At 42.8% G+C, this 25,381-nt stretch overlaps 1 protein-coding gene across 8 annotated transcripts in view; it reads right to left on the bottom strand.

Moving 5' to 3' along the window:
- CARMIL1 (capping protein regulator and myosin 1 linker 1) overlaps window positions 1-10,828 on the bottom strand; it is a 161,228-nt gene extending 150,400 nt beyond the window's left edge. For 3 of the 8 annotated variants that reach the window (XM_044426241.1, XM_044426238.1, XM_044426232.1), the window contains exon 1: window positions 3,176-3,818. In XM_044426241.1, the coding sequence (XP_044282176.1) occupies window positions 3,176-3,215 (40 nt within the window). In that variant the 5' untranslated portion in view covers window positions 3,216-3,818. Of the gene's footprint in view, window positions 1-3,175; window positions 3,819-3,845; window positions 4,036-5,650; window positions 5,797-10,678 lie in introns of those variants that run through there. The other 5 variants (XM_044426236.1, XM_044426233.1, XM_044426235.1 and 2 more) reach the window with 5 other exon arrangements.
- Window positions 10,829-25,381: the final 14,553 nt, after the last annotated feature.

Below are 25,381 nucleotides of genomic sequence, written 5' to 3' on the forward strand. Positions count from 1 at the left end.
TACACAACATTGTATTGCCATGAAGATCACAGAGCCACTTAAATTAATGCATCATTGTATCATGTATCTTGTGACATATTAACCTACAATGCAGGAAGGCAAGGCTTCATTCCTGCAAGCTGATACACCCAAAAGACCAAGGCACCTAAAGTGAAACTAGAGGAAGTTTGGCTCCATCCTGAAGACACAGGAGGATGCTCAGAGCATGCAAGGATGTATGATCAAGCCTAACTTCCAACCACTGACAGATGTTACGGTAAGTGGTACTATATTAATTATTACAACATCTGATCTCCATTGCAATGGAAGAAATTTCAGCTTTGTTTTCCTGAATGAACAATTCACTAATTCCTTGTTGTATATTAATTTCTGTTTAAAATCCATTTTTCTCCAAAACATTTTATCCATCAAGAAGTTGCTTAGAAGAACTGAAATGTAACCCATGATACAAAATATATTGCATCTACATCCAACTCTTCCCCATCCCCCCAGCTTTTATTTCTTTTTATGGACTCTCTTTCCAAATATATATACATAAAATAAGCAAAACAGCCTTCTCTTCTGGCATCCTACACTATTCAAATCAAGTTCCTGCAAACACTTTGAGAATGTAGAGAACAAAAATAATTTCCCCTATACATCACTTCAGATTCATTAAATGCATAGCAAACTTAACTACCTATGCATTCCCAGTCTTTTCATGATATTATGTAGTTTTCAGACTCACAAATATTGTTATAGAAATCTATTCATTGTCATAGTCATCATATCCCAATATATCTGATAAGTTATTCACATTCTTCCCATTTCAGCCACATCAGCTATCAGTAACTTTAATATGCTATCAAAGAAAGAGATAAGATAGATTCAATATATAATTAAAAACCAAAGTATGGGTTGGATTTCTCTGTCACATTCTATTACAAGAAATAAAATCCAGGGCAGAGTTGTACAGATAAGGAATCTTAATAGATTATATTGAGTTCTGTGGGACAAAGTAATGGATTACAATCTGGTACACAACTGGGAGTCAGATAGGCCTGTCACAAATACTGCTGCTAGCAGCATCCCTATAAAATTGAGTTTCCATTCCTTATTTTCTTATGCATGCACCTCAATGGAGCACCAGAGCACTATAGTGGAATGTGTATATTATTGTAAATCAGGGTATGTACAACAGTATCTCCCAGTCCTTTCCATCCTGTATTACATAGTACACAGGATTTGAGAGAAATAGGAGATTAAACCTTTAAGACCTGCAGGGAAACCTAACCAAGATTCTGTAACCACAATCCATGTATTTGCATGAACAGTAAGGTGAGAAAGGAACGAAGAGTAATTAACAATGGTTAGTTAAAACAAGATGATGCACTGTATGAATTTATATATGAACACCATGCATGAACTGCTCTACACCAAATAAAATTTGGAAGGACAAGAGCTGCATCTTTCCTAGACTAGTCCCTATGTCACAAGCTACAGTCCTAGGGATAATTACTTGGGAGTAAGTCCCACATAATTCAGTGGGGACTTGCTCCTACATAAACATGCAAGCGCCAGGTTATCAACTGCAGTCTGGCCCAGGAAAATGGGAACTCAATGGAGCTGTGTTTGTGGCAGGTCAGGGTATAATCCTCAACAAACATTCCCAATGTGAAATAAACAAATCTTGTTACAGAACACTATATCCATGCCTAAAGTAAACAAATACACATCTCCAAAAAGATACTATTTAGTAGATAGCTCTTTCTTTAAATCCAACAAACAAAGGTTCTATTTTTAATAACCAGGAACACCAGCATTACTCAAGGATTCTCCACTTGCAAATCAAGGCAAAGGGCTTAAACCGCCCCTTTTGAGTGTGTGAATAGCAACAAATGCTTTGGCAGAGTTACACACCTTGCCTGCATCAGGCTTCCCCACCTACTGCGTTTTTGCCATCAACCCAAAACAGCCTGGGCAATGGTCAGGAAGGGCTGCAAGTTATAATCCAAAGCACCTGGAAGGCATGAAGTTGTAGAGAGGTTCGCCTCTGCCTTGCACAAAAGAAAGAGAGGTGCATAAGGAGAGCACTTCTAAAGAATGAGAGGTCACAGGAGAGATTGCCAAATATGGCCAAAGCACAGAGAGGTTGGCTATTTGAGAAACTCTCCTAGATACGACCAGAAAATGGCAGAGATGGAGGGATAGCAATGGACAAGCATCTGAGCCCCAGCACACTAAATTCCTTTGAACACCAACAGAAACATGTTCTACAGCAATCCCAGTTACCATTACGAAAAAGTGTCCAATTCCAACATTTCTATGGGGTGAATGGGATTAGAGTGCCATTAGCCATGCCAAGAACAGCGTCCAAACACACGCGGGCTCCCAGAGGCACCATGTTTTCTACTCCTGCTTTAAGGTGCTCTTTGCTGTGTCTAAGGTCCAAAACAAACCTTACTTTAATTCCCTATCTAACCACTACTTTCTTTTGTATTTTTACACAACATTAAATTCTGGTGGGCTGATCTGGATCAGGAACCTACTGGAGGAATTAAGGGGGGAGGTATTTTTGCCAGGAAAAATCTATGATAAATTTGAAAGGGGAGGAAGGAAAAAAACATTCACAAGTCCGAAGGCTGCCAGTTGCCTTTCCTTCGGCTGAAAGCCAGCAAGGCAAGCGGGAAGAGGAAACGCTGCCTTTAAGGAACAGGCGGCCTGACTCAACCCCGCCTCAAGGAGTTAATGTTACTCTCACTGAGTTGCTTTGCAGATGCGGAACGCTCCGGTTGCCCATTCTGAAGGCTTTGAAAGGCTGTGCGATCTCCCCCCGTGCCCCACCTCCCTTTCGCCCATAAGCAAATCTCCAGCAACAGCAGCGTAAAATTAAAGGGGGGAGAGCGTAGGAGCTGCTCGGCTTTGGTTCACATCGACACCTATCGCCCGATTACCTTTCTAGGCGACTCCCCGGGAAAGCGAGTAAACTGCACGTTTCTCCCAGTGGAACATTTCATGCAAAGGACACGGGGGGGGGGGGGGGGCAGGGATAGATCTCAGCCTTTACCTGAATATCTGTGCAAGGGGATATCTGGGCAGGAGCAAACGGCCCCTCTCCCCATATATCCCTGAACACTTATGCATCCAGAAAGAGAATGGCGGGGAGGAGCGAAGGAGAAGAAATGCACATGCTTACCTAGCAACTCTTTGGGAACGTCTGAGCTCTCTTCAGTCATTGTTGCCCTCCTCTTCTGGTCCCTTCTGGGCGTGAGGTGTGTGCGTGTAGGTTGCTGGTGACAACTCCTCGCCCCCCTTCTCTCCACGTACGCGAGTAAAATAAATTCCAAAATGCTATAAGATTAAAAAAAAATAAAGAAAGTCGGGGAAGGGGGGGCAAAAAGCTTCCGGCGCCCCTCGTGCCTCAGGAAGAGGAGGGAAGCGGGGATTAAAAGGCGAGAAAGCGAGGGATAGTTACGAGGTTATTGCTACATGTCGCCTGCTCACTGCAGCTGCAGAGGAGCGCGCGGGTTACTTCCAAAGAGGCACGGCTTTCCAGGGGGAAGCAGCGCGGCGCAAGCTGCCCTCCCGCGGCACTAATCCCCTTCCCCGCTGCTGCTGCTGCGGCTGCGCTCCGCAGGTTCGCTCTTCTTTCCCCTTCTTCCTGCTGGCGGCTGGCTGGCTGCCCTTCCTTCCTTCCTGCCTTCCGTCCACCTTCCTTCCTTGCGCTTTCCCCGTCTGCCTCACGCAGCCACCTCCTGGCCTGAGGTGCAAGCGGAAGGCGTGGGAGGAGAAGGCGGCGGCATTCCCGGCTCCAGCCCGGGCGAGGGCTTCGTTGCATACACACGCACACGCCTGCACGCACACACCGGCTCCGGTCCAGCGGCGGCCTTCTCCACCTCGCGAGAGCAAGCCGCCGCCGAGAAGCCCGCTTGCCCGCCTGCCGATGTGGCCGCGAGAGGCGGCTCGCCGTTTGCCCAGGCTGCACCCGGGAGGATTCCCCCCCGCTCAGCCGTGCTTCCTGCCACTCTTAGCTTTGCGGGCAGATTCCATGCGCACAGCCAGGCGAGGAGGAGGAACGTACATAATATGACATTTGTTGCAGTCCCCCCGGTCCCTCCTTCTCTTGAATCTCCGGCAGAGAGCGCGATGGAGAGATTTGGGGGCCCTCTGCTGGTTTAAGGCCGTTTAGGCAAAAGGGATTCACCCTCTTCCCCACCCTCTTTTTATTTAGTTATTGTGGATCCTAAATTAGATGGTGGGGGATCATACTGCCTGCACTTACTTGTGAGTAAGCCCCGTCATACTGTATTCATGGGCACTGGGTAGTATCCAGTGCTAGTTATAAGGTAATGAATTGGCCTTAGATTACTCATGACTTTAACATTTCATTCATTTCAATAGATCTATTCCACATAGGGCAAACACTGGATATTCCCCTTTGATTTGGAGCGAATATGCACAGAATTGGGCTGGAAGGTGGTTTCTAATTCACACTTATCTGTAAGTAGCTTTCAATGAACTTTATGAGACTTCTGTGCAAACAGGCACAGCATCACCTTCCAGTATTAGAGCAAGCTTGGCTTACCTGTTCCTTCCTGCCTGCCCAGCCCTGCATCCAAACTCTTATGTAAAATAAAGGGACCTGTTATGGATACTCTTCTAGCCAGGATGTGAGTAATTTCCACCAGGCACAGAGCTACAATGAAAGCTACCCTGCTGGTGACTGCACCCGTATTGCTGCTAAATGGAGTAGTAAAATATGCAACAACTTTGCAAGGGAATGAAGTGTGTGTGCAGCAGGCCCTTTGTTTGCAAGCAGAATCTATTTATTTATTGTTTCAATTTATATGCCATCACCACAGCCCACAATTGGGCTCCCTGTGCAGCTTACAACCATTAAACAATGTAATACTCCGAAAGTAATGGTACTAAAAATGGCTGGGAGGCTTGATTCCTCTTGCAAAGAAAGCATATCTTTCCTGCTCACCTTTTTGCGAAATCACCCTTTGTTGCCACCTCAGCAGATTCAGGGATGGGGGGCATATGTGACCTACTTCAGTTGCAGCATAAGATACATATATAGATGAAAGTTTATAAGATTTTTAGAAATTCTAAAAAGAGAGCTACCTAAGGTAGGCTGACCCACATGCCATCTTAAAGAGGAGTGTGTTCAAGCAGTGATCAAAAGGCATTGATAAAGTTGGAAAAGTCTCAAGCACTTTATAGGGCCTGACTGTTCTCATGACAAGTCAACACTGGAAATAAACCTGGTTCTCCATGAGTTTTCTCCAACTGAATTTTAAAAGAAACCTTTCCAGACACTCCTGTGGCCTTTTTCATTGTTTAAGTATGTATATAGTTATTACCTTTCCCCACCGACTTTATCTGCGGCCACCTAGCAGCCTTGTCTACCACTGGATCAGGTGACCCAGTGATGCTGCTGCTGCTTGGAAAACAGCAGAGTGGGCAACATTCTCCAAACAAGAGGCTGTCCAGAATTTTCCCTGCAATCCACTTTGGAATGAAGTGGCAGCAAGAGAGTATTCAGTGCAGTGGTGCCCCTTCTATGGAGCTATCTTTCCCTTGAGGCCAGACACGCACCAAAACTTTTATAGGCTCATGCTGAAGACCCATCTGTTCGCGCAAGCCTTCCCTGTGTAATTTAGCTTACCATCTGATGGTTACATAGCTAGGATAGGTTCTCTCTCTAAGCTCTGCTCCTCTCTTCCACTGAATTCTGTAGATGGAAGGTATTTATAAATACCAGCAAATAAAAAGAAGACAACGTGCATTCAGCGGCAAAAGTGCCGGTGCTCCATATTTGCAGAAGCCAGAGCAGCAGCTGAGTGGTAGGTTTGCAGAGGACGGCAGCTGTGCCACAGTTATCTGGATGCACCACACTCCCTATGGTACAGCTAACCCAGATAACCGCATCTGTTCAGTCTTATCCTATTTTTACGCACAAACACACAGTTGCCACATCTCCTCGTTCTCTCCTGTGCACAAACTTACATGTGCATACAGGACCAAAGAAAGTTGTCCAGAGGTTTTATGGTGGACACAGCAGAATCCTGGACTGGTCCTCAACAAATTATGGAATAGCTACTTCTAAAGTGGAGGGGGAAAGCTCCAGTAAGTAACCATTAAAGTCCAGAGTCACAGACCTCATTTTTAATACATGCATGCATAATACAAGAGAGAAAAATGGCTGGAGCAGTAAACCATCCTCTTAACACAGGGATGGACAGCTGATGACCCTCCAAGGGTGTGAGTGCTGATGGAAATGGCAGGCTGTGGAGGCTAGAGCTAGAAAAGGAAAGGAAAGGGAAAGAAACAGAGCATAAGTAGTGAGAATTGCCTTGCTTCTGAGTAGGATGAACCAACTGACTTCTCTTCATGGCTAGATATTTGCAAAGATACACTGTGCATGGATTGCTTTCTGGTTTCCTGGCTTTTTGTTTGTTTAGACCAGGTGTTAGCAACCCACGGCTCCGGAGCCGCATGTGGCTCTTGAACCCCTCTGCTGCGGCTCCGAGGCTCAAAACACGCGCTGGCACAGCCACTATTCTGCTGGAAGCTCCACTCAGGAACACAGCTCTAGCTAGTTAAGTAAATCAGCTAGTTAAGTAAATCAGCTACATTCCTCTGCTAAACAAGCTTCCTGCAGACTCTCATGTTACACGAAATGAAAAGCTGCTGAAAAGATTCTCTTTGTCTCAATGTAATCTTCATCTGAATGTTAAAAGCTGCGCTAGGGAAGGTTGAAAGCATAAGATGTAGGAGAAGAACAAGCAGGAGATGGATTCATTCTGTAGAAGAAATCAGAGCCTTAAGTTTACAATTGCTGACCAGGGCTGTCAAGGACAGAATATTTTGAAGGGCATTCATTCATAGGGTTGTCATAAGTGGGAGAAAACTATACAGCATGCAACAACTCTTTGAAAAGAAAACATGCCAAGACCCCTTTTAAAAGAGACAGAGTTTTGACAGCAAATCCTGTCAAGGGAAAAGAAATGCATCTTTAGGAGCTTTGAGTTCCTCCCACCCACTCAAATGAGGATTTTACCGTGAAGGTGGTATAAATTGTTCAGAGCTGTTTTAGTCTCTTGTAGTGGCTTAACCTCAAATGAAGAAGCAAAATGAATTCATCAAATTCCTTCTATTTTTTAAGCCTTCTGCATCCTCATTCTAATTTGGACATATCTTGTAAATACCACCTAATGTACCAAGATTTTCAAGGAAGTCCAATTTAAGTAATTTTGAACTCTCACTCCACCTTTGCCCTCTGCTGGAACTTAAAAGACCTTGCTATGTCTTTGCATAAACTTCTAGGGCAGGAATGGGCAGCTTGTGACCTTCCTGTTGTTTGAGCCCACAAATCCAGGTGAGGCAGTGGCTGTGCTGAACCGGTGCTTGGCCGAGGTAATGGAATGGATGAGGGCCAATAAACTGAAACTAAATCCAGACAAGACGGAGGTCCTGTTGGTTGGCGGATCGGGCTTCGGAGAGGGTGGATTTGACCTGGTCCTGAATGGTGCAACACTCCCTCTTAGGATCAAGGTCCGCAGCTTAGGAGTACTCCTCGACCCGGAGCTTTCTTTGGAAGCTCAGGTGACAGCGGTGGCGAGGAATGCCTTCCTTCAGCTTCGGCTGATTAATCAGCTGCGCCCCTACCTGGAGTACGACTGCCTGACGACACTGACACACGCGCTGGTGACTTCCCGCCTAGACTTCTGTAACGCGCTTTACATGGGGCTTCCCCTGAAGACGGTCCGAACACTTCACTTGGTGCAAAATAGAGCTGCCAGGTTGCTGACGGGGACGGGCTGTTATGTTCACATGACTCCAGTCCTCTGTCAACTCCACTGGCTTCCCATTGAAGCCCGGGCCCAATTCAAGGTGTTGGTTATGACCTATAAAGCCCTAAACAGCTTGGGTCCTGGCTACCTGAACGAGCGCTTACGTCCGTATATGCCCGACCGCCCCTTGAGATCTGCAGGAGAGTCCCTTCTCCGGGAACCCTCCATGAAAGAAATTAGGAGAGTAAGTACTCGGAGGAGGGCTTTCTCTGCGGTGGCGCCCAACCTATGGAATTCACTCCCCAAAGAGGTCCGCCTGGCACCGTCGTTACTGGTTTTTCGGCGCCAGGTAAAGACCTTTTTATTTAAACATCATTTTAATTGTTAAAATATATGATCTGGCCAGGGCAACTTCTTCTTCCTTCTCTTTTCTCCTCCTATATTATTTATTTACTTATTTTATACTGTTAATTTTAATTTTATATTATTATGTTTGTATCTCAGTGTATTTTTTGTATTTTTGTATTTAGTGGTAATTGAAATACAATAGAACATAATAAATGTATTTTATTGTGTTGTAAGCCGCCCCGAGGCTTCGGCAAGGGGCGGCATAGAAATGTTATAATAATAATAATAATAATAATAATAATAATAATAATAATAATAATAATAATATAGTAATAATAATAACAACAACAACAACAACTCTCATCCTTCACCGCTAAATATGCTAGGGCTGACAGGGGTTGTATGGTGCAAAGGAATGAAGTCTATAGTTCTGATTCCTTTCCTCCTTTGCAAAGTGGGGAGTCTTAGGGCAGGCCCTGAGTGGGGTGTGAAGGCTTCCAGGCCCTACCATACTGCAACAATTTCATTCCTTTGCACCCCACCCTCTTCTCTTTCTGCAATGAGGTGATCACATGTGTTCAGATTCACATGGAAGTGCTATGCTCAGTCAGCAGTTTATTGAGAAACAGCCAGGTAGCCCTCTGACAGAGAAAACACCAGCGCTGATGGGTAGTCAGTATACAGAACTGACTATGAGTGCTCCAGAACATAAACAATGTTTTTTATAAGCTGTGGGTCACATACACAGGGCAAGGTGAAGAATGAGATTCTGAATGGATGAGAAGGTAAGAACAATGGGGAAGTGCAAAATCATAATAGAGAAACATCAAGAAATCATCAGGAAAAGCATCATGACACATTGAAGGCTTGAGTAGCAGGTAACAAAACAATCAGGAGTTATAGAATTCCAACATTCAAATGTTTGCTTTTTACAATCGGAGAGACACAATTCCTTAAGACAAAGCATGACCTGGCCAAGTATTTTTACATTGCAAAGGAAGCACAGCTGCCCCAGTTGGCTTCCATCATTGTTGCAATTCAATTTTGGGGCAATTAGGAGCTATTTGAATGTGAGTGGATCACTATATACTGTAGCTTGAAGCTGTCCCCTGTTTCCTGCAAGGAACTAGAAAGTAAAAACCCTACAGATGGGGTTGGAGAGAGGGTGGGTGAGGCTGTCCATATTTTAACGTATAAAACTTATAACTTTTATTAGGGAAACTGCAACATATGTTAACCATGGAAACAAGCTGCCTTCATCAGGTCTGAACAATGCAATAATCCACAGCAACTACCTGCCTAAGCATGAACATTCAAAGTGGCCACAGGCACCTATGGTAACAAACCCTGGCTTAAATAAGCCATGCTGGGCTTCAGTGATTGTGCCAACTGGACCACTGTCTTTTAACTTAAATTTTAACTTTCAACTAGTTAAAAAGTAACCTTTAAAAGTTAAAATAACTTTTAATTTAATTCAGATTCATTTTAAAAGCTGCTAATTTTAAATAGTTACATTTTATTAACTTTTCCAATAGCTATTATTAGACTGCTATGCTCTGTTTTACTTATATTGCCTTCAGAGCTATTTTATTTTGTCCAAGATAGCTTTTTGCAGTTTTTCTGAAGCAAGGAATTTCTTTCTGCCATACAGGAATGTGATGCATACCCAACCTACCCATTCTTACCTCTTCTTGATACTTATGGAATACTTTGAGAAAAATCTATTGCCTGCCACCTGCTGTTGGATAAAGGAATGTCAGCCTTATTTGGTTGTTCATGAACTGAAATAAATGGATGGAAGAGATCCCATTTTGTAAAGCCAGGAAAATCTGGGTCACCATATTGATAAAAAGGAGGCATAGTCTTACAAAGATATATAAATATGCATTTTTAAAACTCCACTTTATGCCTGGAATCTACAACATGTGGACAAAAGTGTATGTGTGCCTGTGTGTTGTCAGGAAGTAAACAGTGGAGTGAAGATAGTCTTGGAACTGTTACAATGTTAAAGAGAAGATTTTTCTGGTCTCCTAGATTGTCCATGCCTAGATTCTTTGCTACAGTACTACAATCCATTGCTTACTCTTGCACAACCTGAAAAAGCAGACCACAAAAAGTGAGATACAAAATTGAAGCACTACTTTTGGCATTTTAATCATTTCCATATCAACAACTGAATTTTAAAAGAAACCTCTGCAGACACTCCTGTGGCCTTTTTCATTGTTTAAGTATGTATATAGTTATTACCTTTCCCCACCGACTTTATCTGCGGCCACCTAGCAGCCTTGTCTACCACTGGATCAGGTGACCCAGTGATGCTGCTGCTGCTTGGAAAACAGCAGAGTGGGCAACATTCTCCAAACAAGAGGCTGTCCAGAATTTTCCCTGCAATCCACTTTGGAATGAAGTGGCAGCAAGAGAGTATTCAGTGCAGTGGTGCCCCTTCTATGGAGCTATCTTTCCCTTGAGGCCAGACACGCACCAAAACTTTTATAGGCTCATGCTGAAGACCCATCTGTTCACGGAAGCCTTCCCTGTGTAATTTAGCTTACCATCTGATGGTTACATAGCTAGGATAGGTTCTCTCTATAAGCTCTGCTCCTCTCTTCCACTGAATTCTGTAGATGGAAGGTATTTATAAATACCAGCAAATAAAAAGAAGACGACGTGCATTCAGCGGCAAAAGTGCCGGTGCTCCATATTTGCAGAAGCCAGAGCAGCAGCTGAGTGGTAGGTTTGCAGAGGACGGCAGCTGTGCCACAGTTATCTGGATGCACCACACTCCCTATGGTACAGCTAACCCAGATAACCGCATCTGTTCAGCCTTATCCTATTTTTACGCACAAACACACAGTTGCCACATCTCCTCGTTCTCTCCTGTGCACAAACTTACATGTGCATACAGGACCAAAGAAAGTTGTCCAGAGGTTTTATGGTGGACACAGCAAAATCCTGGACTGGTCCTCAACAAATTATGGAATAGCTACTTCTAAAGTGGAGGGGGAAAGCTCCAGTAAGTAACCATTAAAGTCCAGAGTCACAGACCTCATTTTTAATACATGCATGCATAATACAAGAGAGAAAAATGGCTGGAGCAGTAAACCATCCTCTTAACACAGGGATGGACAGTTATGACCCTCCAGTAATTATTGGACTTCAAGTATTTCCAGAATTGCTCAATATGAGCTGCAAAGACTAGGGCTGTTGTTGCAACTCAGCAACAGCTGGAGGATATTGCCCAGCTAATATACCATTTATAATAGGACTAACACAAGGATTGGTTGAGATTAGGGGAATTAGCACATTCCAAAGCAGCAGTGATTGATGGTAGTATAGAAGTGGCAAGCCAGGAGCCAGATTGCTATCTAACAAATGTGTGAGTGCTGATGGAAATGGCAGGCTGTGGAGGCTAGAGCTAGAAAAGGAAAGGGAAAGAAACAGAGCGTAAGTAGTGAAAATTGCCTTGCTTCTGAGTAGGATGAACCAACTGACTTCTCTTCATGGCTAGATATTTGCAAAGATACACTGTGCATGGATTGCTTTCTGGTTTCCTGGCTTTTTGTTTGTTTAGACCAGGGGTCAGCAACCCACGGCTCCGGAGCCACACGTGGCTCTTGAACCCCTCTGCTGCGGCTCCGTGGCTCAAAACATGCGCTGGCACAGCCACTGTTCTGCTGGAAGCTCCACTCAGGAACACAGCGCTAGCTAGTTAAGTAAATCAGCTAGTTAAGTAAATAGCTACATTCCTCTGCTAAACAAGCTTCCTGCAGACTCTCATGTTACACGAAATGAAAAGCTGCTGAAAAGATTCTCTTTGTCCCAATGTAATCTCCTTCATCTGAATGCTAAAAGCTGCGCTTGGGCTTGGGACCTGTCACAATTCACAGCACTTGACTGTTTATCTGCTAATCAGTCATTAACCACACCTATACCTGCACTTTACTGAGCTTTCCCCCCCACCAACCATGGATAAATCTGAAGAAAATAAAAGTTTCTGAAGAAAACCGAACATTTAATGGTGCGTGGGTAGATTCATTTGCTTTTACTGCTGACGAACTTATGGGGTTTTCTGTTTCATGCATGCAGCCCTTTAGCACTGACTTTGACTCTGCAGGAAGCTGTTCTCCTATTCAAAATATATGAAAGGAATCCTACTAGTTTATAATGTAAGATTAAAAATAACAGTTTTCACCTCTGCATCCTTACCCTCTGCATTTTTGTTATGCCGACTTTTTTTGCTAGATGCTCCTTTCCCACCCCATCCCCATCACATCCCTGTCAGGACAAAACAAGCAAAAGCTTTGCCATAATATTGCTGCTAAAAAGCTGACACTGTAAGGACAGTTTTGGACGTTAGATGAGAATCCATATTACAAGCCTTAGAAATGCTAACGGGCCTGTCCTTTGAACATACACTCTTAGAGATGCTAATTGTTTCCCTCTCCTGAAGCTGCTTCTCTTTGTGTTGTCTTAATTCCTTTTGTTTTATTCTAATATGCCTCCAGCATACTATGTACCAGATCCCCCACCCCTCCTCCAAACTGTAGTAACAGTTACAAACTATCGATTACGACTCTATAAACTATAGATTATGAATGCTTCTTGTCCGGACTCCATCTTTGTAGTCTACCTGCATGCCACACGTATTTCCTGTACGTCTAAATAAATCATGAATGTTTTTTTGACTGTACACCCCCACCAGACTTTCTCTGAGTGTTTTTTCCACTCCTGTCATTCCCCAACCTCAGCTCTGCAGCTGGTGCACTTCCTTCTATGCCAGCTGGGAGAGGAAAGGGGTCTGAGCTTTGATTCCCAGCATTGAGGTCGAACTGCTGTTTCCAACTTCAGAGCTGGGAATCAAAAATATCCTATGGCTTCTCAGTCAAAGGGCCATAGAATTGCTTCCTGCAGTGTTATTAGGGACCTGGAGCAAAAGCAATACTCCATTTTTTTGGTTGCAATAATTATAATTTATTTTGCATTGTGTTCATTATAATGATGAATGCAATGCAAAATGTTTGATTATACATTTCAGTTATAGGGCCACACTCTTGAAAATGATGGTTGTTGTTTTTAAAATTCAAATGTTTAAATGGGGCATTTCTTGACTACACTGAAGAGAATGAGAAGCAAAGAGGCTTAGGAGCAGGAAGCCAGGAGGGACTGGCAAGCTATGAAGTGTCACAAAAGATTTAAAAGGTTGATCATTCATTGCACTTGGATAGAGACTTTGGTGCTCTAAATGTCCTGCTTGACCAGCACTGAAAAGCCAGTAACTCCATATGATGGGCACAAACTTCCAGTGAGGTACCCAAAATAGAAGTAGGAAGTTCAGAGCTTATGCTACATCAAATCACCTCTTTAGTGTCCTTCTGTCTTAGGCTGCATCTTATTCATCAAAAACTTCTGGTCTGTGACTATTGGCCACCACAAGATTTCTTTTTAATAAGAGATCGTCCAGTTCAGTTAATCACTCAAAGTGTGGTGCAGCTAATATTTCTGTTAAACATACTTTGGTAATGTCCAGTAGTTGTTTCTTTTGGGGAAAAGTTATCACATGGATAACAATGATAATGATGACATTGCATATACATCCCACCATTTTTCCTCTTGTGAGGAACCAAAGGCAGTTTACATAGTTCCATTTTACCTCACAACAACAAACTTGTGAAGTAAGTTGGGGTGAGAGTTTGTGACTGGTCCAAAGTAATCCGGAGAACTTCTGGGAGGCTCTCCCAGGTCCTAGATGCATTCAGTATTAATATATTAATATGCAGCAATGTACACGTTCTTTTACATTACTTACCTGCTTCACTGAAATTAGTGAATGGATTCTCTACACCCTTTTCACTGTTCATATTTATCCTTTTGGTATTTCATCAGTGGAAGGATGAACATTCACACATCATATAATGCAATGGAGTAAAGGTATCACAATGTGTTCAGCGTTTGAGTAAGTGGCATATGGATAGCACATTCAGATGGATACTTTTTAGGTTATTTATTCATTATACTTCTATACTGCCCCATAGCAGGGTATCTGGGTGGTTTACAATAATTACAATTATAGATACAATCAATAAGTATTCACGTTAAGTAACACTAAGACCATAAAACAACATAACAGACAACAGCACAGCGATTACAATAGGTTAACCCTCCAGGAGAGCAGCAAATAATAAAACAATATCTAAAAAATTATTAGGGCTCTAACTACTAAAATACATCCATTTAAGAACAAGATTTGCTCCAGAGATTGTCCCTAAGTCGAATTTGTATGTAAGTCAGATCACATATATAAAAAGTTAATAAAACATGTAAACACTTCCATATACACTAAAGCATCTTAAACACAATACAGCATTTTAATAAGTGTAATAATACAGTAATAATAAAGCAACTACAGGTATTGAAGAGAGAGAGTGTTTCATTTTAATATTATGTAAATTTGCCCTTGTTTAAAAATGATTAAATGCACCCCTACTGCAGTGCCACTCACCACATTTTCCCTCTTCCTTCTCTTTTCCACATTCCTTCCTTTCTTCCCTTCTTATTCTTCCCTTCCTTCCTCTCCTAACTGTCCACCACCTGCAGTTTACTCATTTGTAAGTAGGAGTTGTTCTTAACTTGGACCTTCATAACTGAAGACTGGGTATACCTGGAAAATGAAAAGGTTTTCACCTGGCACCAAGTGTGCCTCTCTGGGGAACAAGTTCTAGATATCTCTAGATCTCTATCGAGTGCCACTCCTGAAAAGGCCCTTCACTATCCCTCTTACTTCTCCCTTACCTTATTGAATGTGTCTGCCTTATTTGCATGTTGTCTGAATTATAGGGATTGCATCTGGGTTTTAAGACTGAGGTTAAACTTCCAGTTAGGGTTAAGTAAAAAAAAGAAGATCCAGCTCATTTGAGCTTGATGCATTGCCAGGATCTTCCAGTCTAATGACTTGAAAAAAGCCTAATCAGAGGATTTTTTTCAGACTTTGTCTTATTATTTATTTATATTGCAATTTATATCCTGCCTTTTTCCTACAAAGGGTTCAAAGCAGCTTACATCATCTCTCCTCCTCCATCTTATCCCCACAACAACAACCCTGTGAGGTAGGTTGGGCTGGGAGTCTGTGACTGGCCCAAAGTCACCTAGTTGGCTCCATGGCTGAGCAGGGACTAGAACCCGGATCCTCTGAGTCCCAGTCCCACACTCTTAACCACTACGCCACACTGGCTCTCGGAGACGGAACCCAATTTGCTCGTATTTCTTTTAACCAGTAATGAAATTTGCATAAGTACATCCATGAATTGCACAGATCTAGCTTAATTTGTGCAGAATTAATCATTTGTGCAAAATGGTTAAGTCACACTGGATATTTTCGGTTTGATGCTATTCTTTATTTTCATGTTACCATGCTTAAAAAAAAAGCATTATGTTCTCTCTGTTTTCATCTTCATTTGAGTCTCAGCTTTAATAACTTGTGACTAGGCACTGAACTGAATGGCCATTTCTAAATCCTGTTAGTCTCTGTCAAAGTCAAGTCGATATCATTGACCAGTGAATAAGTGGTTATTCTCGTGATCAAAGCAAGTTCTCCATTCTCTGTTCTTCCATTCCTGTCTGTCTTGGCTTCACCTACAGGTTCTCGTTCTTTAGCAACTTTATTATTCATTTTTATCCATCCCCCGTGCATAATCTACTGCTGGCGGTAATCTTAGTGGTTCCACTGACAGCAAAATTATAAGATACTCAACACACAATGACAATTTTCTTTCTTTGGCACTAATTCATTTGCACTGCCATCAAGGAAGCACTATCAAGTTTTCAATGTATTAACAGTTCTTTATTGATAGGAGGGAGGCAGTAGCTGCACATTCCTTGTGGGAGGTCAGAATGATTTTGCGTCGCCCTGTTGAATTTTCTATCCTGGGAAATCCAGATCATTTCTAATATCAAATATCTGGACTGTCAGCAAAATTACCACAGAAGAAAGACAAGTTTGGTGGAATTGGAGATACAAATGGGTGTAACTAGATCAGCCTTTGCACTAGATTACATGGTCTGGCATTTGGAACAGTGAAAATGATTTGTATTATTTTTACAGCTGCTAAGGAAAATCTGTAAAGATTGGTTTGAAAGCATTTTAGAGGGTCAGGGGGTAGCAGTACCTTTACAGAGCAGGCATCAATTCCCCCCACCAAGACCCCATTTCTGCATTACTGGGTTGGACACAATGCACAAACATACACACTACTGTACAGCATATCTTGCATCTCCTATTGTCACACCCATCACAGAAACACTTCCGATGGCACTACCTTTTGCTACAGTGATATTTCCAAGGGCCCTTCTAGACATACTTGCAGCGAGCCAAATTCTGTTGTTCTCTTGGGCTGTTCTTCTACATGCCACAAATCTTTTACATGTCTATTCAGAAATCAGTTTGGTTTAATTCAAAAGGGACTATCCGTTCTTTGCATTGAATGTAGTGTGACTTCCAAGGAAATGTGCATATAGAAACATAGAAACAGAGTGCGTCAGAAGGGGTCTCCCGGGCCATCTAGTCTGACCCCCGGCTCCAGCCAGCTCCACTCACGACATGCCCACCATGTGCACGTCCAGCCTATCTTTGAACACCCTCACCGAAGGGGCCTCAACGACCTCTTGTGGAATCCCATTCCACACCCTCGGGGTCCTGACTGTCAGGAAGTGCTTCCTGGCATCCAAATGGAACCTGGGTTCCCTGAGCTTTGCTCCATTGGAGCGCGTTCTGCCTGCATATAATTATGCTGTAGTTATTTTATACGTTGTCCCCCTAAATCATAAACAAGATGATGGAACAATATGGATCTGCTTAACATCTGTATGTGCTAATGTATGTGTATAGATACAACTTTAGAAATAATTGATGTATTTTAAATAGAAACACACACATCTCATCATGGTGAACACTTTGCCTATTCAGTCAGCTTGCCACAACTGAGCTGAGTCTGGATGTTACCATGATGATCTGGTACTTGTTTGAACATACATTGCTAGGTAAATCATATTAGCTGGATATTGTTCAGGATCAGAACCAGGTTTGAGCTTGTCATGTGATGGCTCACAACCTAACCAATAAAAATGAAGCAGAAATTTGTTTGCTTTGAATTTCAGTGCAAGTCAACATAATTTCAAGTTCCTGAACCAATATATGAATCAGTTATTCTCATTGTTCACACTTCTCTGAATACTTCAGTGCAATTGTGCAATCAACACATATGCACAAAATGCATATATTCATTCTAATAACATGTTAAAATGTATTATGAATGGCCATCATTGCATATAAAAATGCACATACATTTTTGTACAAACTGAAAAAATCACAAGCAAGCTGATGCAGAAACTGGCCAGAACAAGACTAAAACAATTTAAAGCCAAAAGCAACAAGAACTGAGCAGTTCATCTATGCCTGTTAATAAGAAAGCAAAACACACTGTGATGTTCTGTAAAGCATCAGTATGGTGACCACACTCCCAGGAGATCCTTGAAGAACTTGTAGTAATGTCTTTGCTAGTACTGGTGTGTGTGCATGCACAAATGTGTGTTTGCCATAATTAATTCTGCACTGGGGAAATTTTTGATTTTTTTCACCTGCCAACAGCAAAATATAGGCTGTCAGCAGTTTGGGATGAGCATGAATACAATTAGACTCTTGACAAAGCTCATTAGTATTTTATCTGCAGCTCTGATGGGATTATTCAGTAGCAAGGAAGGCTGTTCTCACAAATTTCCTGGCTATGATTACAAAAGGAGGGAGAGAGGGAGGAAGAAGCGAGAAAGAGCAATTACTGTTCTTGATTTTTCATCTCTCCCAGGCTTAAATGCATGTGACAAACCCATTACAATAAAATAAAATAGATACAGTCTTTCCAGACAGGTGAAGCTCAACCTGAACAGTTTTCCCTCTTACAAAGAAAGGTGACAAAAATGATCTCCTACATTATAGGAAATATTTCAAAAGGAGCATTTTGCACTAAAAGAGAACAAGTTGCCTTTGTCTGCAATGATTTGGCTAGAGTGACTTAAGATCTCTCCAGGAATGCCAACCACCTTGGTTTGGCTGTTGCATTGCAAGTTGACTCTAGGCAGGGCCATCTTAACGCATGGGCCTGATGGGCACTTGCCCGTGGGCCCCATACTAATCTGTGTATGTTAACCCTTGGAAAATTGGAAAACTTCCAAAATTAACAGTAGTTGTAGTTGTCATAGGGGTCCCAGGCTTTGCCCGGGGCCCATAATGCTGTTAAGATGGCCCTGACTCTAGGATGCTTGTTTCTTACATACACACATGCAAAGCTAGGCCAGCTCTTTTAAATGCCAGTGGGTTGAGTCCGGATTTAGTGATAGACTAGATCAATTGAAATCAAAGTGTCTTAAATTGCAAACATCTAAACTCCCTGTCCTCAGTGAGCAAATTATTTAGAGTGCCTCAGCTCCAGAGCTGAGATAGTGGTATCCGTTGATGCTTTCCCCAGTACCAGCAAACCTTGTTCAGCATAAATGAAGATCTGTAATTAAGTACTCACCTGGTGGCCATAAATCAGGGGTGGGCAAAAGTAGATCTCCAGCTACTTTGGATGTCAACTCCCAAAAGCTCTTGCCAGCAGGATCAATGCACAGGAATCCTGGGAATTAAAGTCTGAGGTCTAACATATATGGGGGAATCTATTTCTGTCTACCCTTGTCATAGATGACGTGCAAGCAAATGGACACCTTGGCATGGTTCATGTGCTCTGCCAGTCCCACACAATTCCCAAGTTAAAGTGGCCAGGAATTGCTACCATGACATCCAAACCGGATCATTGGCTTTGGCCATTTAAAAGCAAAAAAACTTTAAATTTGCCTTTAGCAGCTGCATCTTCTTTTCTTTATGTTTTCTCTAGACTAGGTACAGGCAACAGGCCTAATCCAGACTAGGACTGTAGCATGGGGATAAAGGGGTGTTTGAGTTCTATATTAGGAGCCTCGTACCTATTCTAAAGTGGGGGGGGGGTATAGCTGCTAGGTGCAATTTTATGGCTGAATTCACACATAATGCTAAGCAGTGCCACATGGTTACTGCACAGCATAGCACTGTATCTCGTGTCCTGGATTCATGTGGTATCTATGCATGCATGGTTTCTATGCTTCTCCATATTCCCTCCATATGGCAAAATGTACCCCATCAGTCATGTCTACGAGACCAGAGCGATCCTCATGGGCAGGGATTGAGAAATCCCTCACTAGAGCTCCCAGCCCACACCCCAGGTAGCTCAGACTCCCAGGTAAGTGTGGGAACTACCTTAATTCAAATTTACCAATCAGCACTCAAGGTGGGAATTTTGAACCAATGGATACTTGTCATTGCTACCTGGTCAGCAAAGGTAGAAAAGGGGACTCTATCATGTGCTTTGGGTCTATTGCCCTTTTGCTGTAACTGCACTTATTCTTGAGAATAAAATATTGTTTTGCTCCTCTCACTCTTGTGCTTGATTGGATGGAGTGCACCAAGTCCAGACCCCTTAAATAGTCCAATAGTTAGTCCAATCTATGGAGGATGAGGCTACCAATGGTTACTGGTCCTCATGACTATAAGTTGCTTCCTGTACCAAAGGTACTATGTACCTGTTGTAAACCTGCCAGAGAACTTTGGCTGTGGGCAGCATAGAAATGAAGTTAATAATAATGCCTATGTATACCAATTGCTGGGGAACACAAACAGGAGAGTGCTATCATTGTCATATCGCAATTGTGGGCTTCCCATAGGAACTGGTTGGCTGTTCTGTGATCAAGATAGTAGATCAGGTGAATGTTGGTCTTAGCCAGCATGGCTCTTCTTATATTCCTATTATTATGGACATAATAATAGAACAGATTGCCTCTTCTGTGCAGCTACTGAAAATACAGAAGCCAGCACCTTTGTCCCTTGCTCTCATAATCATGTCCAATTGTTTGGGGCACACATGTCAATTAAAAAACCTCCCAAGTTCTTTCTCCTCTGAATAACTATGAAAAACTTTGTGAATTTTGGTAAATTCTTATTTAAAAACTAAATCAAAATTCTTGCCCATCTGCAGAAGTTCAATTCAGTATGAACATGCATTCCCGTCATGAAGGTGCTCATCATTTACTTACTCGTTGTGCAGATAATAAAGATGAGAAACTTATCAGAAAAAAGAGCTGGTAAGCATAATTCAGCAGAAATATGATTGAATACTAAATAAGTCAAACTCCGACATTTTATAGCAAAGAATCTGAAACCATGCACTCGGATGGATGACTTTGTCTGCTTCAGTCTCTCCTACAGGTTTTTTTCTTTAATTTACATTTCTAGTTCTTTTTTGCCCTGAATGTAAAGAACTTTGCAAATTTTGGTAATTTCTTGATATTTTGATAAACTGAACAGAAATCACTTGCTTGCCATTTCTAGCTTCATGAGCACCCACTAGACAACTGCATGGGTGCTGCCAGACAAACCAGAGGTCATGTTCAAAGAACAGCACAGCTAAGAATGGCTTATGAACTTCTATAACAGCTGCCACATACTGAGCATGCATGAACTGAGCATGCATGAACAGGGCTACAGAAATAATTGTTGCTCTACCATGATGAACTTGCCCAAATGGCTGCAAGTACATAGACAGCTAGTTTGACCAGAACCAGAATGAGGAGACGTGCTCTGATGTGGTTCTCCAGGCTTCCTAAACACAAGTTGTTACAGGCACTGGGCAATATCCAGTGCTGGCAGTCCAGAGGTGCTCTTCTGCTGACTTGTTCCATTCTGGAAATACCAGCTCAGACTAGAATCATAGAATCATCAAACAGTAGAGCTGGAAGGGGCCATGAAAGCCATTGGGACCAGCACCCTGCTGTTGCAGGACACCATGTTACACCATCCCACTCAGATGGCTGTCCAGTTTCTTTTTGAATGTCTCTGGTGTGGGAGAGCCCACCACCTCTCTAGGCAGCTGGTTCCACTGTTCTATTGCTCTAACAGTGAGGAAGCTTTTCCTGATGTCCAGCCTGAACTCGAATTGATTATTCCATGTCTTACACTCTGGCATCAGCAAGAAGAGATCTTGGACTTCCTCTTTGTGTCAGCCTTTGAGGTACTTATACAGGGATACCATGTTCCCCCAGTCTTCTCTTTTCAAGGCTGAACATGCCCAGTTTTCTCAGTCTCTCCTCTTAGGACAGTGTTTCCAAACCCTGGATCATTTTTGTTGCCCTCTGTTGGATCCTTTCTAATTTACCTACATCTTTCTTAAATCTTGGTGCCCAGAACTGGACACAGTATTCAGGTGTACAGTTCACAACTAGTTTAGAGTTGCTATACCAAGCTCTAGCTTCTTGTTGCATTGGTGCAGCTAAGATGTAGCAGAAATGGCCAAAATTTGGATGGCTCCAAAAGGAGATTGGACAAATTCATGCAAAATAAGGCTATTTTCAGCTACCTGGCCCCATGTGGCCTCTGGTATCAGCAGTAGGAAGTCCACATGCAGCAATTGCTAGGGAACTTCGGTGGGTTGGGAATGCTATTGCACTCACGTCCTGTTCTGAGGCTAGGAGGCCTCTGGTCCGATCTAGCAGAGCCTTCTTGTGGTGCGCTAACAATAATTCCAGCTAGTGCAACTGCACCACCAGTTAGTGCTCATTATGTCATCTATGAATGCAAGAAACATAACATGGCCTCATAAGAGGCTGTTTCAAATCACATGCTTCAGACAGCCACAAGTCATGCTGTCAAGTTATAGCTGTTATTATATTGTTAACAGAAGTATCGCTTCCAAATCACATGAAGTACTAGTTGTTCTCTACTCAGCCCTGGTGAGGCCTGTACTGCATCCAGTTCTGGGACCACAGTTTAAGAAAGATGCAGACAAAGTGGAAAGGGTTCAGAGGAGGGCAGTGATGATCAGGGAACTGGAAACAATGCCCATAAAGAAAGACTGAAAGAATGGGGCATGAAATAATGGCACTCTTCAAGGACTGGAAAGGTTGTCACAGCAAGGTGGGTCAAGATCTCTTCCTGATCATCCCAGAGTGCAGGACACAGAATAACAAGCTTAAGTTACAGGATGGCAGGTTCCATTTTCCATTTGAAAAGCTTCCTGACTGTTAGAGCACTATGACAATAGAATCAATTACCTATGGAGGTCCTGGACTCTCCCATGCAGAAAGCAGTCATGATGTAGTTGGACAACCATCCATTAGGGATACTTTAACTTGGAGTCCTGCACTGAGTAGGGGGTCATTCACAATGGCCTTATTGGCTCCTTCCAGTTCTATTGTTCTATGATCATATGATTCCCACCTCAGAATACAATGTCTGTTCCTCTGATGAGAGGAGTCATTGAACTATTCATTGCATAGAACATTCAAGTGAGAAAAGAGGCCATCTGGGTGAAAAACAATGACCAGGAATTTGCTGAAATAAGAGGACAAATGAGATGAATGTCACAGAACACGGGTGGCTGAATGCAGCGATCAGTAATATTTTCCTTTTATTTTTGCCCAAGAACCAGCCAAACATTCAAGGAACTTCATGCTGCAGTTTATTAGTAGAAGATTAATAAAGAGATTTTTAAAAGGTTAAAAAAGCTTTCCAACGCATTCCACAACAGATGCTTCCTTTGCTGTCTGTCAAGTCCACAGGTGTTAGGCAAGGTGATGAATGCAATGTGTTTTTTGGTGCCTGTGCTTGATTTATAGTGGAAGAAAGCAATGACTCACCATTTTATGAAGCCCTGTAGGAGTAACATTTCAGGCTTTGCTCCTGTTACTTCTAAAGAGAGAAAAAGCCACAAGTCTCAGTAGCTTCATCAAAGAGATATAGCCAGGGCTAAAAAGGCTGTGTGGCTTTTGAGAAATTATAAGCTATTGAGCTTTTTTGGGAAGGACTATGGATTTGGGTAAGTCACGTGCTTCAAGTGCTAGAGAAGTCTGATAGTTTATAACAGGAGCAAGCAACACAGTGCCTTTCAGGTATTTTGAACCACACCTCTCATAGTTCCAGACCATGGGCTGTGTTGCCTGGGGATGATGGGGTTGGTAGTCCAAACATCTGTAGGGCACTACATGGCCTACCTCTGGCCTATATTCATGCAACTAGCATGGGTTGTATGTGGCTCGCCTGTGGTCAAGGCTGAGCCAGTGGCTACTGTCAGTGCTGATCTAACAGAGGAGCCAAGAAATGCACCACAGCCAGAGGGATTTGATGCTCAACCCAAGCAGGAAGACTTTTCCTATACTTGAAAATTCAGTGGCCAAGTTGCACTGGTAGGACTAGTCCTGAGAATACTTCACTGTCAGGAAGATGTTCTAAACTATATGGGGGAAACCACATGCCGGACTGAAGACTCTCTGCTCCAGTGCTGGCACTTCTTGACACCCAGGCCTGAATCTTTGGCTGGGTGCTGAGATCACGCATCCAGAAAGGACTGACTGCTGAAACAAATCCCTTGTACCAAAGGGCATCTTTCATTTTCAGTTATTTTCCTTGGGTTTGTAGAGTGTTTCAAAGGCCTGTGCAATCTACTAGAACAAAGATACTGGGAGAAATTAAATTATATATTCTGCAGGGAAAGATGGGTCTATTATATGACCTTTGGTGGTCTTAAACATTGCTATCAATTTCTAGTCAGTGTCCATCTTGCCCACATGTCTGTTTTTTTGACCTGCTATAGTCCCTGGAAAATGAATTAACAAATGATACAGTGCAGACAACAATAGCTCTATTTTATATCCTGCAGATATCTGGGAATTGAAAGTATTTTTCTTTAATAATAACTTCACAGCAAGGCTCTTACTGTGCACTGACACTGATCAGATTTCATTCTGCAAGGCTGTCTTTGGCTGGCTTACAATAATCTTGCATGTTTTGTTTCTCCTAAACTTAGTAAGTCCCTGGAATTGCATATTTGAAGTTTGCACTTTTCCATAACATTTAGAAAACACATTATCTCAATTAATCAGTGCTGCATCTATGAAATGGGATCTCAGCTGGTCTCCTGATTCACATCTCACTTTCCACCCCAAGGATTGCTTGGGCTCCCAAGTCCTCAACACTTTTCTCACTATTGCAGGAATGGCACCCAGTTCCCCTAAAGCAGCAAAGGGCACCAAGTAACAGCCAGCTAGAAGAGAGTGTGGAAAAAGGGCTTTTGCAACAATTACAATCCGAACTCTAAAGAGACTAGTTGCTGGTGCTGGAAAGGCTAGACAGGAAACTGACAGCCACATGAGAAACTGAGTAATATAGAATCCACAACAACCAAAGTGATGGAGCCTGACTCAAAATGCAAGTATTCTCAGACTCACTGCCCTCACTGAAACTTTCCAGGCCAAAGTGGAAGATCTGGAAAACCATGGACATGAACTAAATCTGAATATCTGCGGTACAGAGGAAGGGAGATAAGATCACCTTACTTGTGGTCTAGTCTGTGGAAATCTTTCCAAACTTGAATTTAATAGATTTGAACATTTAACAAGCTTTTTGAACTCTGAGGGCCTCACCCAACTTATGGGCAAATCTAGGGACATTATAACCCACTTCCAAATGATCCAGGGAAACATCAAGTAATTCAAGACCTGAACAAAGCCAGGCCACTGGAACAACAAGGCATCGAATTTGCTCCTAAGACACTTTGCATGCCAAAACTGCTATGGCCCTATACAGATTCTCTGAGAAAAATATCAGTGCACTACAAGTGGGGCTTCTCTTTCAAACTGCTATTCTCTCATGGCAGAAAGACCTTGATAGCTTCAAACAACACAGAGGGAGTAGGTCTTGGTCAGGCACTAGACATTAAAGCACCTAAGTAAATGATGTTTGGCTGACCATAGGAAAAAGGAGGGGCCCTGTTGTATTCTTGGAAAAGTTTTGTGAAGTCACAGCAGGGCCTCTGGCTTTGGATGTCCCTCCTTCACAAGCACCGTTCTTTCCATGCTGGCTGAGACCCCAAAGACAGAAGACCATCTTCAGGGCAAGTGCTGAGGAGCGCCATTCAAGGGAGCAAGTAGGACTGAGGCACCACCAAGCCCAGGCGATGCTTCAGCACTCTTCCTTCATGAGGAGGGGGAAAACGTTCAGACGGGCAAAATCAGCTGCCTAAATGTTTTTGAGAGCTGGGGATGTGTTGCGGCAGTCTTCTTCACCACTGTGCTCTTCCCACACTCAACTGGATGTCCATAACTTCCTCACTTCAGAAGGTTATGATCAGCTCTATGAGAACATG

The sequence above is a fragment of the Varanus komodoensis genome, unplaced genomic scaffold (genome assembly GCF_004798865.1).
Source record: "Varanus komodoensis strain SLA01 unplaced genomic scaffold, ASM479886v1 scaffold17, whole genome shotgun sequence".
In the NCBI taxonomy this organism is placed as follows: Eukaryota; Metazoa; Chordata; class Lepidosauria; order Squamata; family Varanidae; genus Varanus; species Varanus komodoensis.